Source organism: Vulpes vulpes, chromosome 12, assembly GCF_048418805.1.
Source record: "Vulpes vulpes isolate BD-2025 chromosome 12, VulVul3, whole genome shotgun sequence".
NCBI lineage: Eukaryota > Metazoa > Chordata > Mammalia > Carnivora > Canidae > Vulpes > Vulpes vulpes.
The window spans coordinates 81921976-81938705 of NC_132791.1; the positions used below are offsets into that span (position 1 = coordinate 81921976).

General features: G+C 36.3%; 1 protein-coding gene across 11 annotated transcripts in view; it reads right to left on the reverse strand.

Moving 5' to 3' along the window:
* Nucleotides 1-16730, reverse strand: part of CDKAL1 (CDKAL1 threonylcarbamoyladenosine tRNA methylthiotransferase) — a 641987-nt gene that overhangs the window by 454233 nt on the left and 171024 nt on the right. For all 11 annotated transcript variants that reach the window (XM_072729035.1, XM_025999312.2, XM_025999311.2 and 8 more), the window contains one exon: nt 13853-13949. In XM_072729035.1, the coding sequence (XP_072585136.1) occupies nt 13853-13949 (97 nt within the window). The remainder of the gene's footprint in view (nt 1-13852; nt 13950-16730) is intronic.

Consider the following 16730-nt stretch of genomic DNA (forward strand, 5'->3'; position numbering starts at 1 on the left):
CTAATAATTCCAATCCTAAGTATACACCCAAGAGAAATAAAAACATATGTCTACACAAAAACTCATACACAAATCTTCATAGCAGCATTATTCAACATAAGTAAAAGGTAGAACCAACTGAAGTCTCATTAACTGATGAATTAAAAAAAAAGTGGCATATCCATATAATGAAATATCATTACACCATAAAGGGGAACATGATATACAGTAGTCCCCCCTTATCCATGGTTTCATTTACCTGCAAGCCAGAAACAGATGGTGCTCTCTATGACATATCATCTGAAGGTCAATAGGAACCTAATGCTAGATCACAGTGCCTATATCATTTAACTCACTTCATCTCATCAAGTAGGCATTTTACCATGTCACATCATCACAATTAGAAGGATGAGTACAGTAGGATGACCACAGGACATTATATTCTGAGGGAGACCACACTCATACACTATATTACTTAATACATTACCTTGCATTATACTTTTATTATAGCACATGATTATAATTGTTCTTTTTTATTAGTAGTAATTGTGGTTAATCTCTTGTTATACCAATATATAAATTAAACTTTAGCACAGGTATGTACATGTAAGAAAAAACACAGTATACATAGGGTTCAGTACAATCCAGTTTCTAGTGTACACTGGGGATCTTAGAACACATCCCCCATAGATAAAGGGAGGACTCCTAAATGCTAAAACATCAAGCTAACTGAAAGAAGCTAGACCAAAAAAGGGCAAAAATTGTATGAGTCCATGTATATGAAATGGCCAGAATGGTTCAATCTTCAATGACAAAGTAGATTAGTGACTGTCTATGGATGGCAGTAAGAGAAATGAGAGAAACTGCCAGAGTGCTGATTTCTTCCTGGAGGAATGAAAAAATTCTAAAATTGATTGTGGTGATTGTGGCAAAATTCTGAATATATTAAAAACCATTAAATTATACATGTTCTATGAAAGCACTGCACAGTGTGTCAATTATGCCTCAAAAAAGTTGTTATTACAAAAATAATAATAATATGGGCCACCTGACTCTTGGTTTTAGCTCAGGTCATGATCTCAGGGTCGTGAGATAGAGACTCAGGTCAGACTCCATGCTCAGATTTGAATCTGCTTCAGACTCCCTCCCTCTGGGCCTTCATCCCCAACTCTCTTTCAAATAAATAAATAAATCTTTTTTAAAAAAATTAATAATAATATAGGTTGAAGGTGGCCAAATGTTCTAATGCCAAGGTCATGAAACTCAAGGAAAATCTGAGGAAATATTTCAAATTACTGAAGCCTAAAGAAACCTGACAACTGCACCCAACTTTGCATCTGGGTTTTTAATATCCCTCTAAAGGACATTATTAGGACAACTAGCAAGAGCTGAATAAGGTCTGTGTACTAACTTATGTCAGTGTATCTATGTTAATTTTCTGATTTTTATTATTATACTATAGTAGTATAGGAAAACATCCTTGTTTTTGAAATATATGCATATTCAGAAGTAAAAGGGCATCATGTTTGCATCTTACTCTCCAAAGGATCAGAATGAATGGTATATGTATATATGTGTGTATGTGTGTGTGTGTGTATTTTATATATATATATATATATATATATATATATATATATATATAATTCTTTATATATATATGGAATAAGCAAGTTTGGTAAAATACTAACATTTGAGGACTCTGGGTAAAGGGTATATGGTAATTCCTTTTGTTTGCAACTTTCCTGTGAGCAGGAAATTATGTCAAAATAAAAGTTTAAAAATGTGTGTGTGCATGCATATATGTGTTAAAGAAATAAAGAGATTTTTCTTTATGCTGATGGACACGCTTGAAAGTATGCAGCTAAAAATAAATTCTAATTTTTTAAGTACTTGATGACATTTGCTTTACAGCAGAAAAATCAATGCTCCCTACACATAATTTAATCACCAGATGGTGGTGTGGAGGACCTCTAAGGACTTTAAAAAGAAGGGTGTACCAAATATTATGACAAAGAAAAAAAAAAACAGCATTTGATTACAAACACTCAAGGGGAAAGTTCAGTGAATGACTTAAAGAAAATATTGTGCTGTTTCCATTTCTAGTGAGAAGGATATCTGAGGAAGTGGTGGGAGGAAAAAGAAAGAAATGCAAGCAGAGAAGGAAGGGAGAAAAGAGCCAGGGGAGAGGGGGTTATTGGAAGAGGGGAGTTAGAAGGCAAAAGGAGAACATGTGGGAGGCAGGGGGAGAAGAAAAAACAATCACAAGAGAACAAACTCAAGATTCATACACAGTAATGAAGAATATATTGAATTCATTCTGGAGAGAAAAGGAAAGCTGTTCTTAATTAATACTATAAATTGTAGCCCTGAACACACAAGAGCTTAGTTTCTGGCATATAATTCAAATAAAACAAATAAAATAGTATCTTGTGTCCTTCAGGCACTTAGTTATAAATATACAGAAAAAAAAATTAAAAAGACATGCAGTATGTTCTATTACTGACTCCATATGTCCTCAACAATGCAGAAAGGAGTTAGTGAACAAACAATTCATAAATAACATTAATGAGTCACTCTGCCGCAGAACTTTTAAAAGAAATCCATAAAAATATTTTATTCAGCTATTATGAGCCACTCCAAATTTATAACTGAACACACACTGAAGAAACAAACCTGTACCAAGTCACCTAAAGCAAATAAAAGTGCTCTTCTGGAATTTCCTAATGGTTTAGAGCTATCTCACCCAACAGAACATTCTGCCATGATGGAAATGTCATATGCTGGGCCTTCCAGCATGGCAGCCCCAGGCCCCATGCAGTTACCATGTACTTGAAATGTGACTACTGTGAATGAGAAACTAACTTTAATTAATTTAAAGTCACATGCGGCTACTGGCAGCCATACCAGAAAGCACAGGTTTACAATATGGCTAAGAGAGCCACGCAGTTTGTGGCAATTTGTTATGGCAGCTCTAGGAAACGTATACACACCTCAGACACAAATTGGACAATGAGGCTAAAAAAAAAAGTCCAGTTAGGGAGTAAGCTGATATTGTTCTGCAGTCCAGAAGTTCTGCTTTGGGATCCATTTGGAAGTATCTTTTTTTTTTTTCTTGGACAACAAGCTAGATAAGTTAATGACTACTAATAACACAGTAATGGCTGACATTTTTTGAGCAATTACTATGTCCCAGGCTCTGTGCTAACACATCACATGCATTATTACATTTAATCCTCATGACATTCCTAGGCAGTGGATACTATTGTTATTTCCGAGGCTAAGAGAACCAAGGCAATAAGGATATCCAGCTAAAGTCTTGCCAAAGATTTTTTAGTAGATCCTATGGAGGAATGGCATGTGGATGGCACATTTCATGAGTTTTCCTTTTCCTATACACATGGAGGTTATTACCTAATGATCACAGAATGTTATCTGACTAAACCTGGACTCTCAAGAGACCCCAGTAACAACTGTTCCCCCAAGCTTTGCCCCACAAATCACCACTAGTATGCATGCATTCACCTGACAAAAATCTCTTATGCACCAACAAAGCACTATTCTGGGGATTTAATGGCAGAAAATACAAATTCCCCGCTTCATGGGCCTTACATTCTAATGAGGGAAGGGGGCAAATCACATAAACAACTGAAAATGTTCATTTCTCGTCATGACAGAGGCTATGAAAAAAATAAAATCTGGGAGTGGCCAGAGGTAGAGAGGGCAATTTTGCTACAGGGATCCAGATGCACCTCCAGGTAAACCCTACGACAGATGCATCAATGTGAACCTCTGGGCTGAGATGGAAATGGTGGTGAGTGAAGGGCAGAGCAAAGGGAAAGAAGAAGGTCAGTTAAAGGAGGAAGATGAGGGGAGACATCATACTACTCCTATTAGATTCAATTCCACTTGTACAAGAAAGTCACTGTGGGGTGAACAGAACTATTTCAACAGCATCACTCAGGCTAATTCAGCGTAATTCTACTGAAAATGTACAAAGATTATTTTTTTCCTACATTCCTCTGTTATTTGGTGAGTCTTTTTATACTTGCACGGATCTGGCTGTGGTTTTACTATTTATAGATTTTATCCCAAGACACCTCAAATCCTATTAAAAGAGAGGTTAATACATTATAGGTACATATTAACACAGATCCAAAAGAATTCTCTCATAGGCTCTCTTAATTTGGATTGTATGTAAAAACAAAACAAAACAAAACAAAAAAATAAAACAGGACAATCGGTTATTACCATTCTAATTAAGAAATTTCAGACCAAAACTTCAAAACCACCTAAAGATTCTATCAACCTTTAAAAAAAACTTTCTATCTCTGTTAAGAACTATATTATAAAAAGCCTTTCCATCAAATATAAGTCCAAACTTTTCACTTTTATGTTAATGGGAGTTTAATTCAATAATCGGCATTTGGTAGGTTAAAGTTCAATATTGACTTCTCTGTAAAAAAACAAACAAAACAAAAACACATTTTTCTCTCTAAAAATTTTTCTCTTGGCTGTTAAGGAAAGTCCCTACGTCTACATATGGTATTGTAAAAGAGCTCAATGTCCAAATCTCTAAAATTTGGGGAAGTCCACAGTAGTCACTAAGCTAACCCTACTAGAAAAAACACTGAATTCACAAGCCTATGAACAAGTTTGCTCATGAGGTACACAGAAGAATAGCGGTTGCTACATGTGGTTTAACTTCTTGAACAAAACTTTCTCATTTCTCAGTACAGTTTTATTTTCTTTCATCTCTCCATTGAGAAAAATTCTTCCCCTGTAGTAGAAATAGCCCTTTCATCAAAAATTATATGGCAGCACATTCTACACATCACTAAAAGCATATTTTCTATCTGAATGGTACCAGCCAGTGACTAACACTCGGTTAAGAGGTAAGATTTACTAATTGACAGATAAGCCAGACTAGATGGATGCCAAGCAAACAGTATCGGTACCAGAAACTTCTTCCTCTTAAATCCAATTAAGATACCTATAAAACTTTCTGTAGTGGAAAAAAACAACTTTCAGCAATTATAACAAAACTCAATATACTAAGCACAATTGTATAGAGACACATTAGAATACTATAATCATATTCAATAATAGAGTATTATTACAGAGTTAAAAAAATGACTTTAAAGTGATCTGATACTAAAGTTAAAAAGAGTAATAACAGAACCAAATCACAAATACACATTACAGATATAAAACATCAACTAATAAATAACGCTGTCACAGGCAGGATGTTCAAGTCCTAAGCCCTAGGACCAATATGGTTCCCTGGCAAACAGACCTCACAGATGTGATGAGATTAGCCTGGATTCTCTAGATGGGCCCATCTATTCACATGAGTCCTTAAAAGGTGAGGGTCTTCCCCACCTGGGATAGAAAGAGAGACATTGATAAAGAGGTCAGAGAGAGAGGGCACTGCTGGCTTAAAACAAGAATGGGACCCAAGTCAATGGAATGTGTGTGGCCTCAAAAAGTTGCAAAAGGCAACAAAAAAGACTCTCAGAGCCTCCAGGAAAGAATGCAGCCCTGTCAACACCTTGATTTTAGTCTAATAAAACTCATATCCAACTTCTGGTCTCCAGAATTGAAAAAGAATAAATACACACCGAGTATTTATTGTGTATTGTATATAAGCAACTATATTTGTGGCAATCGTTATGTGGCATACAAAACTGATGTGTTAATTAAGAAACCAACATATGACAGCATCAGCACCATGAAACAGGAAAAGTTTAAAACCAAGTGCTATGGGAAAAAGAGAATATGGAAAAAATTAAGTTAAATGCATACCTTATATTTAACATTCATTCAAAAAATATTTATTGAGCCAGACACCGTACTTAGCACTGAAAGTAGTGCAAAATATCTAAAAATGTAAAATAATAATAAACCAAGTCCCTGGCTCTAAAGGAGTGTCCATCAGAATAAGTGCAAATAAACTGAAAAGTTGAATTAATCCTTTTCATACCTTAAAAAAAAAAAAAAAAAAAAAAGCTTTAAAGGTTTAAATGCGTACTTTATCAGACCTGTTCTGAGATCCTGGGAATATAAATTTAAAGTTTTGAAACCACAGAAGAATCTCATTACCAACTCATCCCCTGCCCCAAATTTCCAAGTTTCTAATATATCAAAAATTTTAAAGGCAATGAAAAATGATAAAAAGACAGACAAATCTTTCCCCTATGTTAAAATAGGTTGATTTTCTACTGTTCAGATATAGGAGTCCTTCACATATTCTGGATATAAACTGTTTAGGAGATAATAATGTTTTGCAACTCTTTTCCCCCAGTCTATGGCTTGCCTTTTCATTTCCTTAATAATATTTTCTGAGGAGCGAAAATATTGAATTTTGATGAAGTCCAATTTATCAACTTTCTTATGTCCTAAGAAGTGTGTGTGTGTGTGCGCGCGCGTGCGCACACAGTCTCCTAAGAAACAGTTTCTTAACATCACCAAAATAGAGGGGAAGGTGCTAAAAGATTTGAACACTTTGCCAAAGATATATCAATGGCAAATAATCATATGAAAATACACTGAATATCATGAGTCAACAGAGAAAAGCAAATTAAAAGCCCCAAAGAGATACCGCTACACACCTAGTACAATTGCTAAGATTAGAATACCAGCAGTACCAACTTTAGGTGAGGATGCAAAGTAACTGCAAAACAAAATGGTATAGCAGTCCTGAAAAATATTTTGGCAATTTTTTACAAGGTTGAGCAGATGTTTACCATATGACTAGAGGCAGTATCACTCCTGGGCATTGACCCAATAGAGTGCAGACATGTACCCACACAAAGATTTACACATGAATGCTTATAGGAGCTTGATTCTTAAGGGCCCCCAAACTGTAAACAACACAAATTTCTATCAACTTGTGAACAGATAAACTGTGCTCTATCCCTAAAGTGAAATAATTCTAGACAATAAATAGTAACGAACTATCAATAATCACAACAACATGGATGAATACTGAATGCATCAACGCTAAGTGAAAAAGAAATAAAGTAACATATAATTCCATTTCCAGGACATTCTGAAAATGGCAAAACTATAAGGGCAGAAATCAGAAGAACAGTTGCCAAGGACGGTGGGTATGTGTATTTGGTGGGGGAGGGGGGGCTGGTGTTGGGAGGGGGGTTGACCAGTAAAAAGACACAAGGGAACTTTCTGGTGTAATGGAAATGTTCTGTATCTTAATTATATCTTAGTTGTGCTTATCCAACAGTATACATCTGTCAAAATCCATCAAAGATAAATTTCTTTATTATAGCTCAATAAATCTCACTTAAAGTAAGAAAAAAGATCGGTATAAATAACGTACAAGAAAATAATGAATACAGAGCATATAGAAGCAACCACTAGATCATATGGCTTCTAATTGCCACTTTTTCAGGTTATACAACTCTCCACTGTCTTTTTCCATGTCCTATGGGGTCTGATCTAAGCATTACATGGAATGCAAACTTTTCTCCCCTCACACTACCCTGTTTATCATTCATGAGCATTGCTGCAAACCACACCTCTTAAACCTAACCCCTACGCATTACACTCCGGTCAGGGGTCAGGACACACTACTTGGCATTCCTCTCCCTTTCTGGTGCCCTTAAGCATGCATGCTTTTCTTCAGATACACTGTTGCTTCCGCTGAAAGCCTTCTTTCTCCATCAAACCACAACTCAGGCTTTGAAGCCCAAGTCAAGGATGGTTTCATCCAATGTGTGCCCACCAGACTTTATCCCTCAGCACATTTGATCATGATTATTTGCACCTCTCTTCAGATTTCATGGTTTTTAGGGGAAAGACATTTTACTCAGCTCTGTAACTCTAGCAAATAGTTCTTATTCCAGGCACAGTGCTATGCTCAATGCTGATTCTACTAGCAAGTGAATTATATAAGAATGAAAATAACAATCATAAAGCTAATACAGAGGGAGCACTTATTATATGCCAGGCACCATGCTAACTAACCACATTACAGGTAACTGAATTAATAACCCTTACAAAACTCAGAGTTAGGTCCTATTATTATCACCTATCCAAAGATAAAAAGAAACTGAGGCAAAGAGAGGTTAAGTGACTCGTACACAGTTGCACAGCTAATAAGTGGTGCATCTGGGATATGAGCCTATGCAATCCAGCTCCTGAGTGCATGCTCTTACATACTACAATACACTACTCTTTACTTCTTTTCACATTTGAATAACTGAAGACTGTGTACGCATACAGGTAAAATTAGGAAAGGCCATAAAAGAAATAAAAATAGATCTAAGAAGGTATAAACATCAACGGGCTTTTAAATTTACCTGTCATTCTGTTATGATACTGCCTTTTTGATAATTACAGGCATAAAAACAAAAGTTAATATAACAAGATGACATATGGAAAGCCATGAAGTAGAGACAGCGAGAAGATATCATTTTTCAATCTTTGCCCTTGATATCAATGCCACTATTACTGGTACACTATCCCACTTCATGAATTCATTTACCTTTTGCAATATATGACAGAAATATTCTCAAATATAGCTCTTTCAAATGCTACTTTATTTATACATGTAATTTTCAAATTAAAGTGTCTGCATTTGAAATACTCACCATGCTGTTTGACTTTTCAGTATTAGGGCAGCCTGCCTGAAAAGATGTTTAAAGCACTACAAACCAATCTGGTTAATAGTCCCTGAGATAAGTGGACACCTGTGTGAAGCAACTTTTTTGTTCAGCTATCCAAAGAAAACTGCACCTGTCTGCAGGGCTCACAGCTGGGAAATCAGCAAGTTTTGTCATTTATAAATTTTTTTACATCAAATGATATATTCTGCTGTGAATTGCATGTTTTCAAATGTTAATAACCTATGTATTAATTCACAGTTTACTTAGGATTTCTAGAGTATACAATCACAAAGATAAGCCTAATGATCAAGTTCAAATGCAGTCCCTGTTTATGAATTAGCACAGGAAATTGACACAAAATGTACAATTTTGTAAATATGCTTTCCTAAAGGGAGTACGAGTCAGCCTTCCTAATAAATGTCACGCCTATTAATGACGACTACTGCAAAAAATGGAGAAATAATACTACCTTAAGAAGAACTTAAGCAAATAAATTGTTTAACCCACCTATCCCCTAACACAACTTCTAACTAATGAGTCAAAGTATATGTGTCAAAGTACATCTCAGCCTTAAGAGGAGATTCTCAACTCACCAATCTCCCTAAAGTCTTCAGGACCCATCCCACCACATTTTCTTGGAGAAGGGATGTTCTAGGCTTAAACCAGGTATCATTAAGAACTGAAACATAAGCTCTGTAAGGACAGAGATCTTGGATGATTTTCGATGCTGTCGTGTTCCTAGCACCTGCAACAGCAACTGCCACATAACTGACCCTCAGTAAGTACTTATTAAAGGAAAATTGATGTGGCAGCCCTGGGATTTGAAGCCAGGCTTCTTGAGCTCTGCAATCTATTCTTCTTTTTTTCTATTAGACTTTAACAGAGAACTTGGAGCTTTCCAGCTGACTAATCTAAAAGAAACTTTCTTGCCAACAAATGAGCTGAACAGAAGGAAAGGAACATCCAAAAGGTATAGTCACAAGATCCTGGAACTACCTGCAGCTGGACACAGAGTAACCAAAGTAAACAAATAACAGCAGTGATTGAAAAAATGACATTGCATGAAAACTCATTCCAAGGTGGATGGTTAACCATAACTATTTGCCCCAAGACATGTGAAATTTTTCACTCTGAGATAAAATGTTTCAAGATCCTGAAAATTTTTTTGTAAAGATCCTGATTCTGTACTAGTTACCTATAAATACACATATTCTAGATATTAAGTAAAATTTCATTCAACCATTCAAGGAAAGAAGTTTTGGTTATAAAAAGACCTTTTTATCCAAGACATGGATGTTTCCAAATCTTTTCTCTCTCCTTTCCAAACATAAAAAAATTAGACATTTTTGTGCTCCAGCATGGGAAAAGTACAGATGTTACAGCCACCAAAGCCAGTTCTTCTGAACCCAGAGGTTGGTAGGCTTTGATATTCTGATTTTTTTTCATTAGCCACCACACAAATAATATTAATTACAACTAGATAGTTTCAGGAGACAGTAGGAAAGATGATAATAACATGCCCAGGGTCTGACAACTGATTGCTATGTCCCCTCACTGCATTGTTATCTCTGATTATGAAAACAAATTAAATGTCCCATTTCTAGAGGCTGATATTGATGGAAATTCACATGTTACAAGGGTAGTAACATCCTTCTTAATTATTAAGTATCTTCTTTTTTACAGGCTTACACCATAAGTACTTGCAAACATAGGGATAATATGTCTTTTTTAACTCAGGTGTGTAGAAAGTAGCTTGTTCCCCCACTGATCCCCACCTCAAGGCAGCTTTTGATTTCAATCACTTGGTCAAAAGAACCGACACACCCTCTCTGTATTGTGGGGTGACACAGACAAATCCTAGCAGAGAGCAGAAGCCCAGAATGTAGTTACATGGGTTCTTTCTTCCACTTCTGTTAAAGCCATGAGTCTCAGGTACTCTCTGAGGGAAATTTTGTGAAGGAGTAAGTTTTTACTTCGTCTGTTTAAAAAAACAAAAACAAAAAACCTGCAATATAATCCCTAAAACCAGTTTCCTACATCTATGAATTTAAACATTCTTTTAACACTTCAGAATTAAAAAAAAAAAAAACCACTTCAGAATTTTTTCGTCTAAATCAATATAATCCATTTCTTTATTTCAATTAAACTCACTATATTTCAGAAGGTTTCTGTTTTTGTAGCAATTCTAAAAATTATCTTCAGAAACGGGTCTTTTCAGATACCAATTATAGATGATTTTGGTTTCCTTCCCCAGATTTTTTAAAATTTTAGGTTCTGTGGACATGACTTTCACATATAAACAGTTATGATAAATGTTATATTGCTGCAAAAAAATTGCTCTATAAAATGATGTTTACAAAGAATGATCTTATAATTTAAGTTACACTAAATGCTGAAGATGTAATTAGATTACAACTCAAACTATGTTACAAATAGTGCAATTTCACTTTTGGAAACTTTTCACAACATACTGATTTGAAATTAAAATAAAAAGTCTTTTGTGGGGGGCACCTGGCTGGCTCACTTGGAAGAGCATGTGACTCTTGGTCTTAAGATTGTGAGTTCAAGCCCCACGCTGGATATAGAGATTACATTTAAAACAAAAGGGGATCCCTGGGTGGCTCAGCGGTCTGGCGCCTGCCTTTGGCCCAGGGCGCGATCCTGGGGTCCCGGGATCGAGTCCCGCGTCAGGCTCCCGGCATGGAGCCTGCTTCTCCCTCCTCCTGTGTCTCTGCCTCTCTCTCTCTCTCTCTCTCTATGTCTATCATGAACAGATTAATAAATCTTAAAAAAAGAATAGTCATATCACTTTTAAAAAAATAAATAAATAAAACATAAAAAAATAAAACAAAAACCACAGGGGAAAAATAGTCTAGAGGAGATAAGCAAAGTCATAATTATTGTATTTCAGTGATGGAATTATGAATATTCCTTCTATTCCCATTTTTAAATATGTGATCTATAGTTAGTTCTCCAGTTGTAAAGAAGCAAAATACATAAATCTAAAGAATGAGATTGGAGGGCAGAACAAAAAGATGCTAGATTAAATGGGGAGGTGAGAGAGGTTACTTGCCAAAGCCATGAGTTTGTATCATCCCTGAAGATCAGCTTCCCCATTAGCAGCACTGGGGATGCTCCCTCAGAACCTCCCCTACTTCCTTAACTGCACACAGTAGAGTTCAGAAAAGTGTTACCATAATGTACACAGAGAGCTCTTAACTGCACACAGTAGAGTTCAGAAAAGTGTTACCATAATGTACACAGAGAACAGGATTTGTTATACTAAAGAAATTATCCTATTCCAATAACTTAACTCCTAGAGATGAAATCTGAGATGAATCCTATGCTTTCGCACATTCCATCCTAAAACAGAATTCGAACGAGTTTCCTATTTCCCTAACACAGCAGAACTATGTTTATGGAGAAAGTTAGTCTCACATGAATAGATAACTCAGGAGTCCATATTCATGTCATTCCTTAAACCAAGAGTAATCAAAAAGTAAACAAATGGTGAAAACAAACTAAACTTCTCAAACATTCAGGTTCTGTTTAACACAAGAATGTTTGTTCAAAGATTATTGAATTTTCTAGTGGGCAAGGACTTGACAGCAGAAAACAAGTTCATTACACTGAGAATACAGTATTAAAAAAAGTTGTCAATAGCAGGGCACCTGGCTGGTTTAGTCAGTAGTGCTTACAGCTCTTGATTTCAGGGTAGTAAATTCAATCCCCAAGTTGGACAGAGATTACTTTAAAAAAAAAAAAAAAAAAAAAAAGCTGTCAGTAGTAAATCAAATACAGAAAAATCCAATGAATCTCATTCCAGATGCCAATTATTCACATAATTTTTCTCTGAGGGTACTATATTTTCATACATTTTTATGAATTAATATAGCCCCCCCCTTTTTTTTTAAAGAAGATTACTGAGCATATTGAGTACAGTCCTAGTAGAATGGTAGGAAGGATGAAGCACCACCATGTGGTCAACGGATACTGATGGAATTCTAACCACTTGTGGGCACTCTGTGACTAACAATGGCCACAAAAAGTAAGACGGATGACATGCGGTAGTCCCCTGACCCAAGGATGCTAAGAGCAGGAAGACTCATTTAGTCAGTCACAAAACACTCACTGAGTGCCTACTGTATGTTGGGCATCACGGGGAAGGTTGGAGAAACACGATCAGTGTTTAAAAGCAGACTGAAACGCAGTCACTGTGAATTTAGTAATTTAAGTGGCAAGGTGGCCTTTATCAGAGAATTATAAATAAGTAAATGTAAAATCATAACCCTGTGAGATGCTGAGAGAGCAAATGACAAGGGGTCAGAGGGGGCGTCCCAGGATGGGCAACGGTGGGGCTGCAACTGGGGGGGTGCAATATAAGGGAGGTGGCAGATTCCCAAAAAAGGCATCTATGTACTAGGGAGATGACAAGGAGTTCAGTGGGATGGAGAAACAACAATGATATGGGAAGAAAAATGGTAGTGGACAGGCAGAGAAAATTAACAAGGGACTTAAATTCTGTACAGCGTGTTGTGTTAGGTTATTTATTTATTTATTTATTTGACAAAGAGCCAGAAAGAAAGAAAGAGAGTACAAGCAGGAGGAGTAGCAGAGGGAGAGGGAGAAGCAGACTTCCCGCTAAGCAGGGAGTCCAATGCAAGGCTCCATTCCAGGGCTCTGAGATCATGACCTGAGCCAAAGGCAGATGCTTCATGAACTGAACCACCCAGGCACCCTGGTATTTTTTTTTTTTTTTTTTAGGTGAGAGAATCTAGAACATGTTAGTGTGCTACAGTGAAAAAGTGACAGAGACATGACAAAATTTCAGCAGCAATGGAGGAAGTATGATGAGGAGACATAGTCCCAAGTGCAACATAGTTTGTAAATAAAACAGGAAGAGCAAATCTGGGACCCCTGGGTGGCTCAGCAGTTGAGCTGCCTTTGGCTCAGAGCGTGATCCTGGTGTCCTGGGATGGAGTCCTGCATCGGGCTCCCTGAAAGGAGCCTGCTTCTCCCTCTGCCTATGTCTCTGCCTCTCTCTCTCTCTCTCTCTCTCTCTGTGTCTCTCATGAATAAATAAAATCTTTTTTAAAAAGAGAAAGAAAGAAAGAAAGAAAGAAAGAAAGAAAGAAAGAAAGAAAGAAAGAAAGAAAGAAAGAAAGAAGAAAGAAAAAATCAAAATGTGGATCCATTACATGTTTCAACAACACAAGATTTTCTTTTTTCCCCCATCATGTAGAGCTTACCCCTATGATACTCAGTCCCTTAAAGTAGTCCTGCCGAGGCTGGGCTTGAGGAACACATCCAGCTAGCACTATTTTCTTGTTCTCCTCTTGAGCTTTTCTAAAAGATTGAAGAAAAACAGTTTGATTGTTTTGCTCACAAGTGTACTCTTAGAAACTCATGTTAGTGCATATAAACTGTCCAAATCCTAACAAGCCTTTCTACCATGAAACTGGATTTTCTAACAACTGCTGAAAGAGAAAATACTATAATGAGACTCCGGTACTACATATCTACTGATCATACCATTAGAGAATACAACAGCCATCCAACCTGACCATGTCTTTATCATCCCATTACAAAAGCAAAAACTTTATACAGAATTCTCAAGGATATAAATCATGCTTAAAAGCCACTTTCTAGTTAGCCATTCAATTAAGTTATTTTAAATATTAATGAAAATGTACCTAAAACCCATTCTATGACTTTCCAGGAGTTTGACCACTATTAAAGTTAAACGTACTTTTAAAAATTCTAACAGAAGTCTAAAAAACAGAAGGTATAATATCCCTTCTCTCCTGGGAATTCACACATCTCCCCACTTCTGCTCCCCAGGTACTTATGCTTAAGCATTACAGGGTGCTTATGCTAACTGCCAGCCCAGCCCTCACATATGCAAATATAATGTGTAACTAGACCCATGTTCAGTACTTACACATAAGGATGAAACTACATTTTGCTTTACAAATACCTTTTTCCTTTCACATCTTTACATAACCATCAATCTTATCCTTTTTACCCATCACAATGTGGATATACTATAGCTTAACTATTATTCTTATCAGCAGTTAGGTTGTTTCAAATCTTTCAGTATTAAAAATGATTTTACAATGAGCATGTGTATACATACATATGTACATATGTGGATGGATAGATATCTTTGATTATTTGAGAAAGTGTTTCTGGATTGTGGAAATCCAGATGTAAAATCTATGCTAAGATGTCTACTTATTTCCCTAGCATAAATGCTAAAAAGTAGAAATGCTGATTCCAAGGTCAACATGGCTGGTTATTAAGCACATCTTTACTTAGGAAGGGGTTGGGATATATTTTATACATTACTCCCTCATCTGTCATTCACATATACAGCAAACACTGACTGTGTGCCAGAAAACAGTGGTCAATTCAGTGGTGCTGGAAATCTTTTTCTAGAAACTATTCACATCCTTTGCCCATTTTAAAATGAAATTTTCAAGTCTTCAACTCTTTTTCAAGTACATGGGTTTTGGGGTACAGTGATGCTTTGTTTCCTTTTTTTGTTTTTCTGGATGCTGGGGTACACTAGGCTTTATGCACCAAATTGTGTTCCTGGCCCCACTGGCAATCTTTACCTCTCTAAACTGAGGAAGTTAAGAGTATGAGCAGCCCAATTTCAAGACATGTAACTTTTAGAACACACCACTGTGAAATGAAGTCTCTACACCTGGCACATTCATGTTTTCTCCAACCTTTTCAAGAATACAAACTCAGAACTGGCGGCCAAAACAAAAAAACAAAAACAAAACCCTGGGATTAACAGAACCAGCTATTTGTGATCAACAGCCACATCAAGACCTTCTGGGAGGTATGCAGAGAATGATTAAATGAATAAGTAGAGAATAAAATACTATTTTAACATCATCTCTAAATGTTTCATTTCAAGAACTTATCACAGAGCTTTGGTATAATTTTTCCACTTGGAATCCTGTAATAAAAGAAACTTGTTAATGGAATTTTAAAAATCTGAATTTGGCAGATTTGGCATATCCAAGAGAATTACTGCCTGGCTCTACCACCTGGTTTTACTTTTTTATTAGTGCCATGCACATCATTGTACACAGTTTTCTGGCGGTAAATGCAAAATACCTTATCAAACAAAAAATAATTTTCCATTTACATTAAGAATCTACACGAGGAAGTAACATCTGGCTTCCTCAAGAATTTTAGCTATAATACCTAGAAACATGGCAAACATCCAAGAGAGTCTGTGAGGTCACCAACAATTACATTCAAATTAAAAGGCCTGCCTCCTATAATGTGACTCATTTTCTTAATTATTAAGCACATCTAAGACATGATGTTGTGAGTTTAAGAGAACACAGTAAAGAAGACATGCTCTTTGCACCCAACGAGCTTATGGTTTATAATGGACGAGATGTAAAAGAACATCAACAACACAGCATCAAATAAAATGCCTCTAGTGACAGAAAGACACACAGGCAACATATATATCATGGGGAACAAAAGAGTATATAGACAGAAAAAGATAGTACAAGGCTTCCAAACAAACTTGGGGGGATTTTTAAAGCAGACAGTAGGAGGAGAAAGAAGAATTAGAGGCAGAGAAACCATCAGGCAACTGTTACAGCATGGCAAAAGACAAGAAGGAGGAAGTACTGAACTACAGAATTCATATATATTATAGAGACTGGAAAGCTTCTATTATGGAAGGAGATTTAAGAAAGAGGCTGAAGAGTTTCTATTTAAGTTAGTGGGCAATGGGGAAGTGTTTGGCAGCAGTGTGGACATAGAGTGGAACCAAACTTGAAGAACATGACAATGGTGGCAACACATAAAATGAAACACAAGGGAACAGAAGCTAAGCGGTAAGGAAAAGGGATGTGATGACTGAATGCATGTGGAAGATAAAAAAATTAAAAAAATAAAAATAAAAATAAAAGATTAAAGGAAAGGAGATTAGTTTTCTTGCTAGAATATACTTGAGGAAAACCCAAGGAAGTTCAAAAGTCTACAAGGGATCAGAGAACATCCTACAGAAAAGGCAACATAGTCAATACTTTAGGCTCTGCTACTCACAGGTCCTCTGTTGGAAGAGTTTTAATTCTGTCACTTTAATGCAAA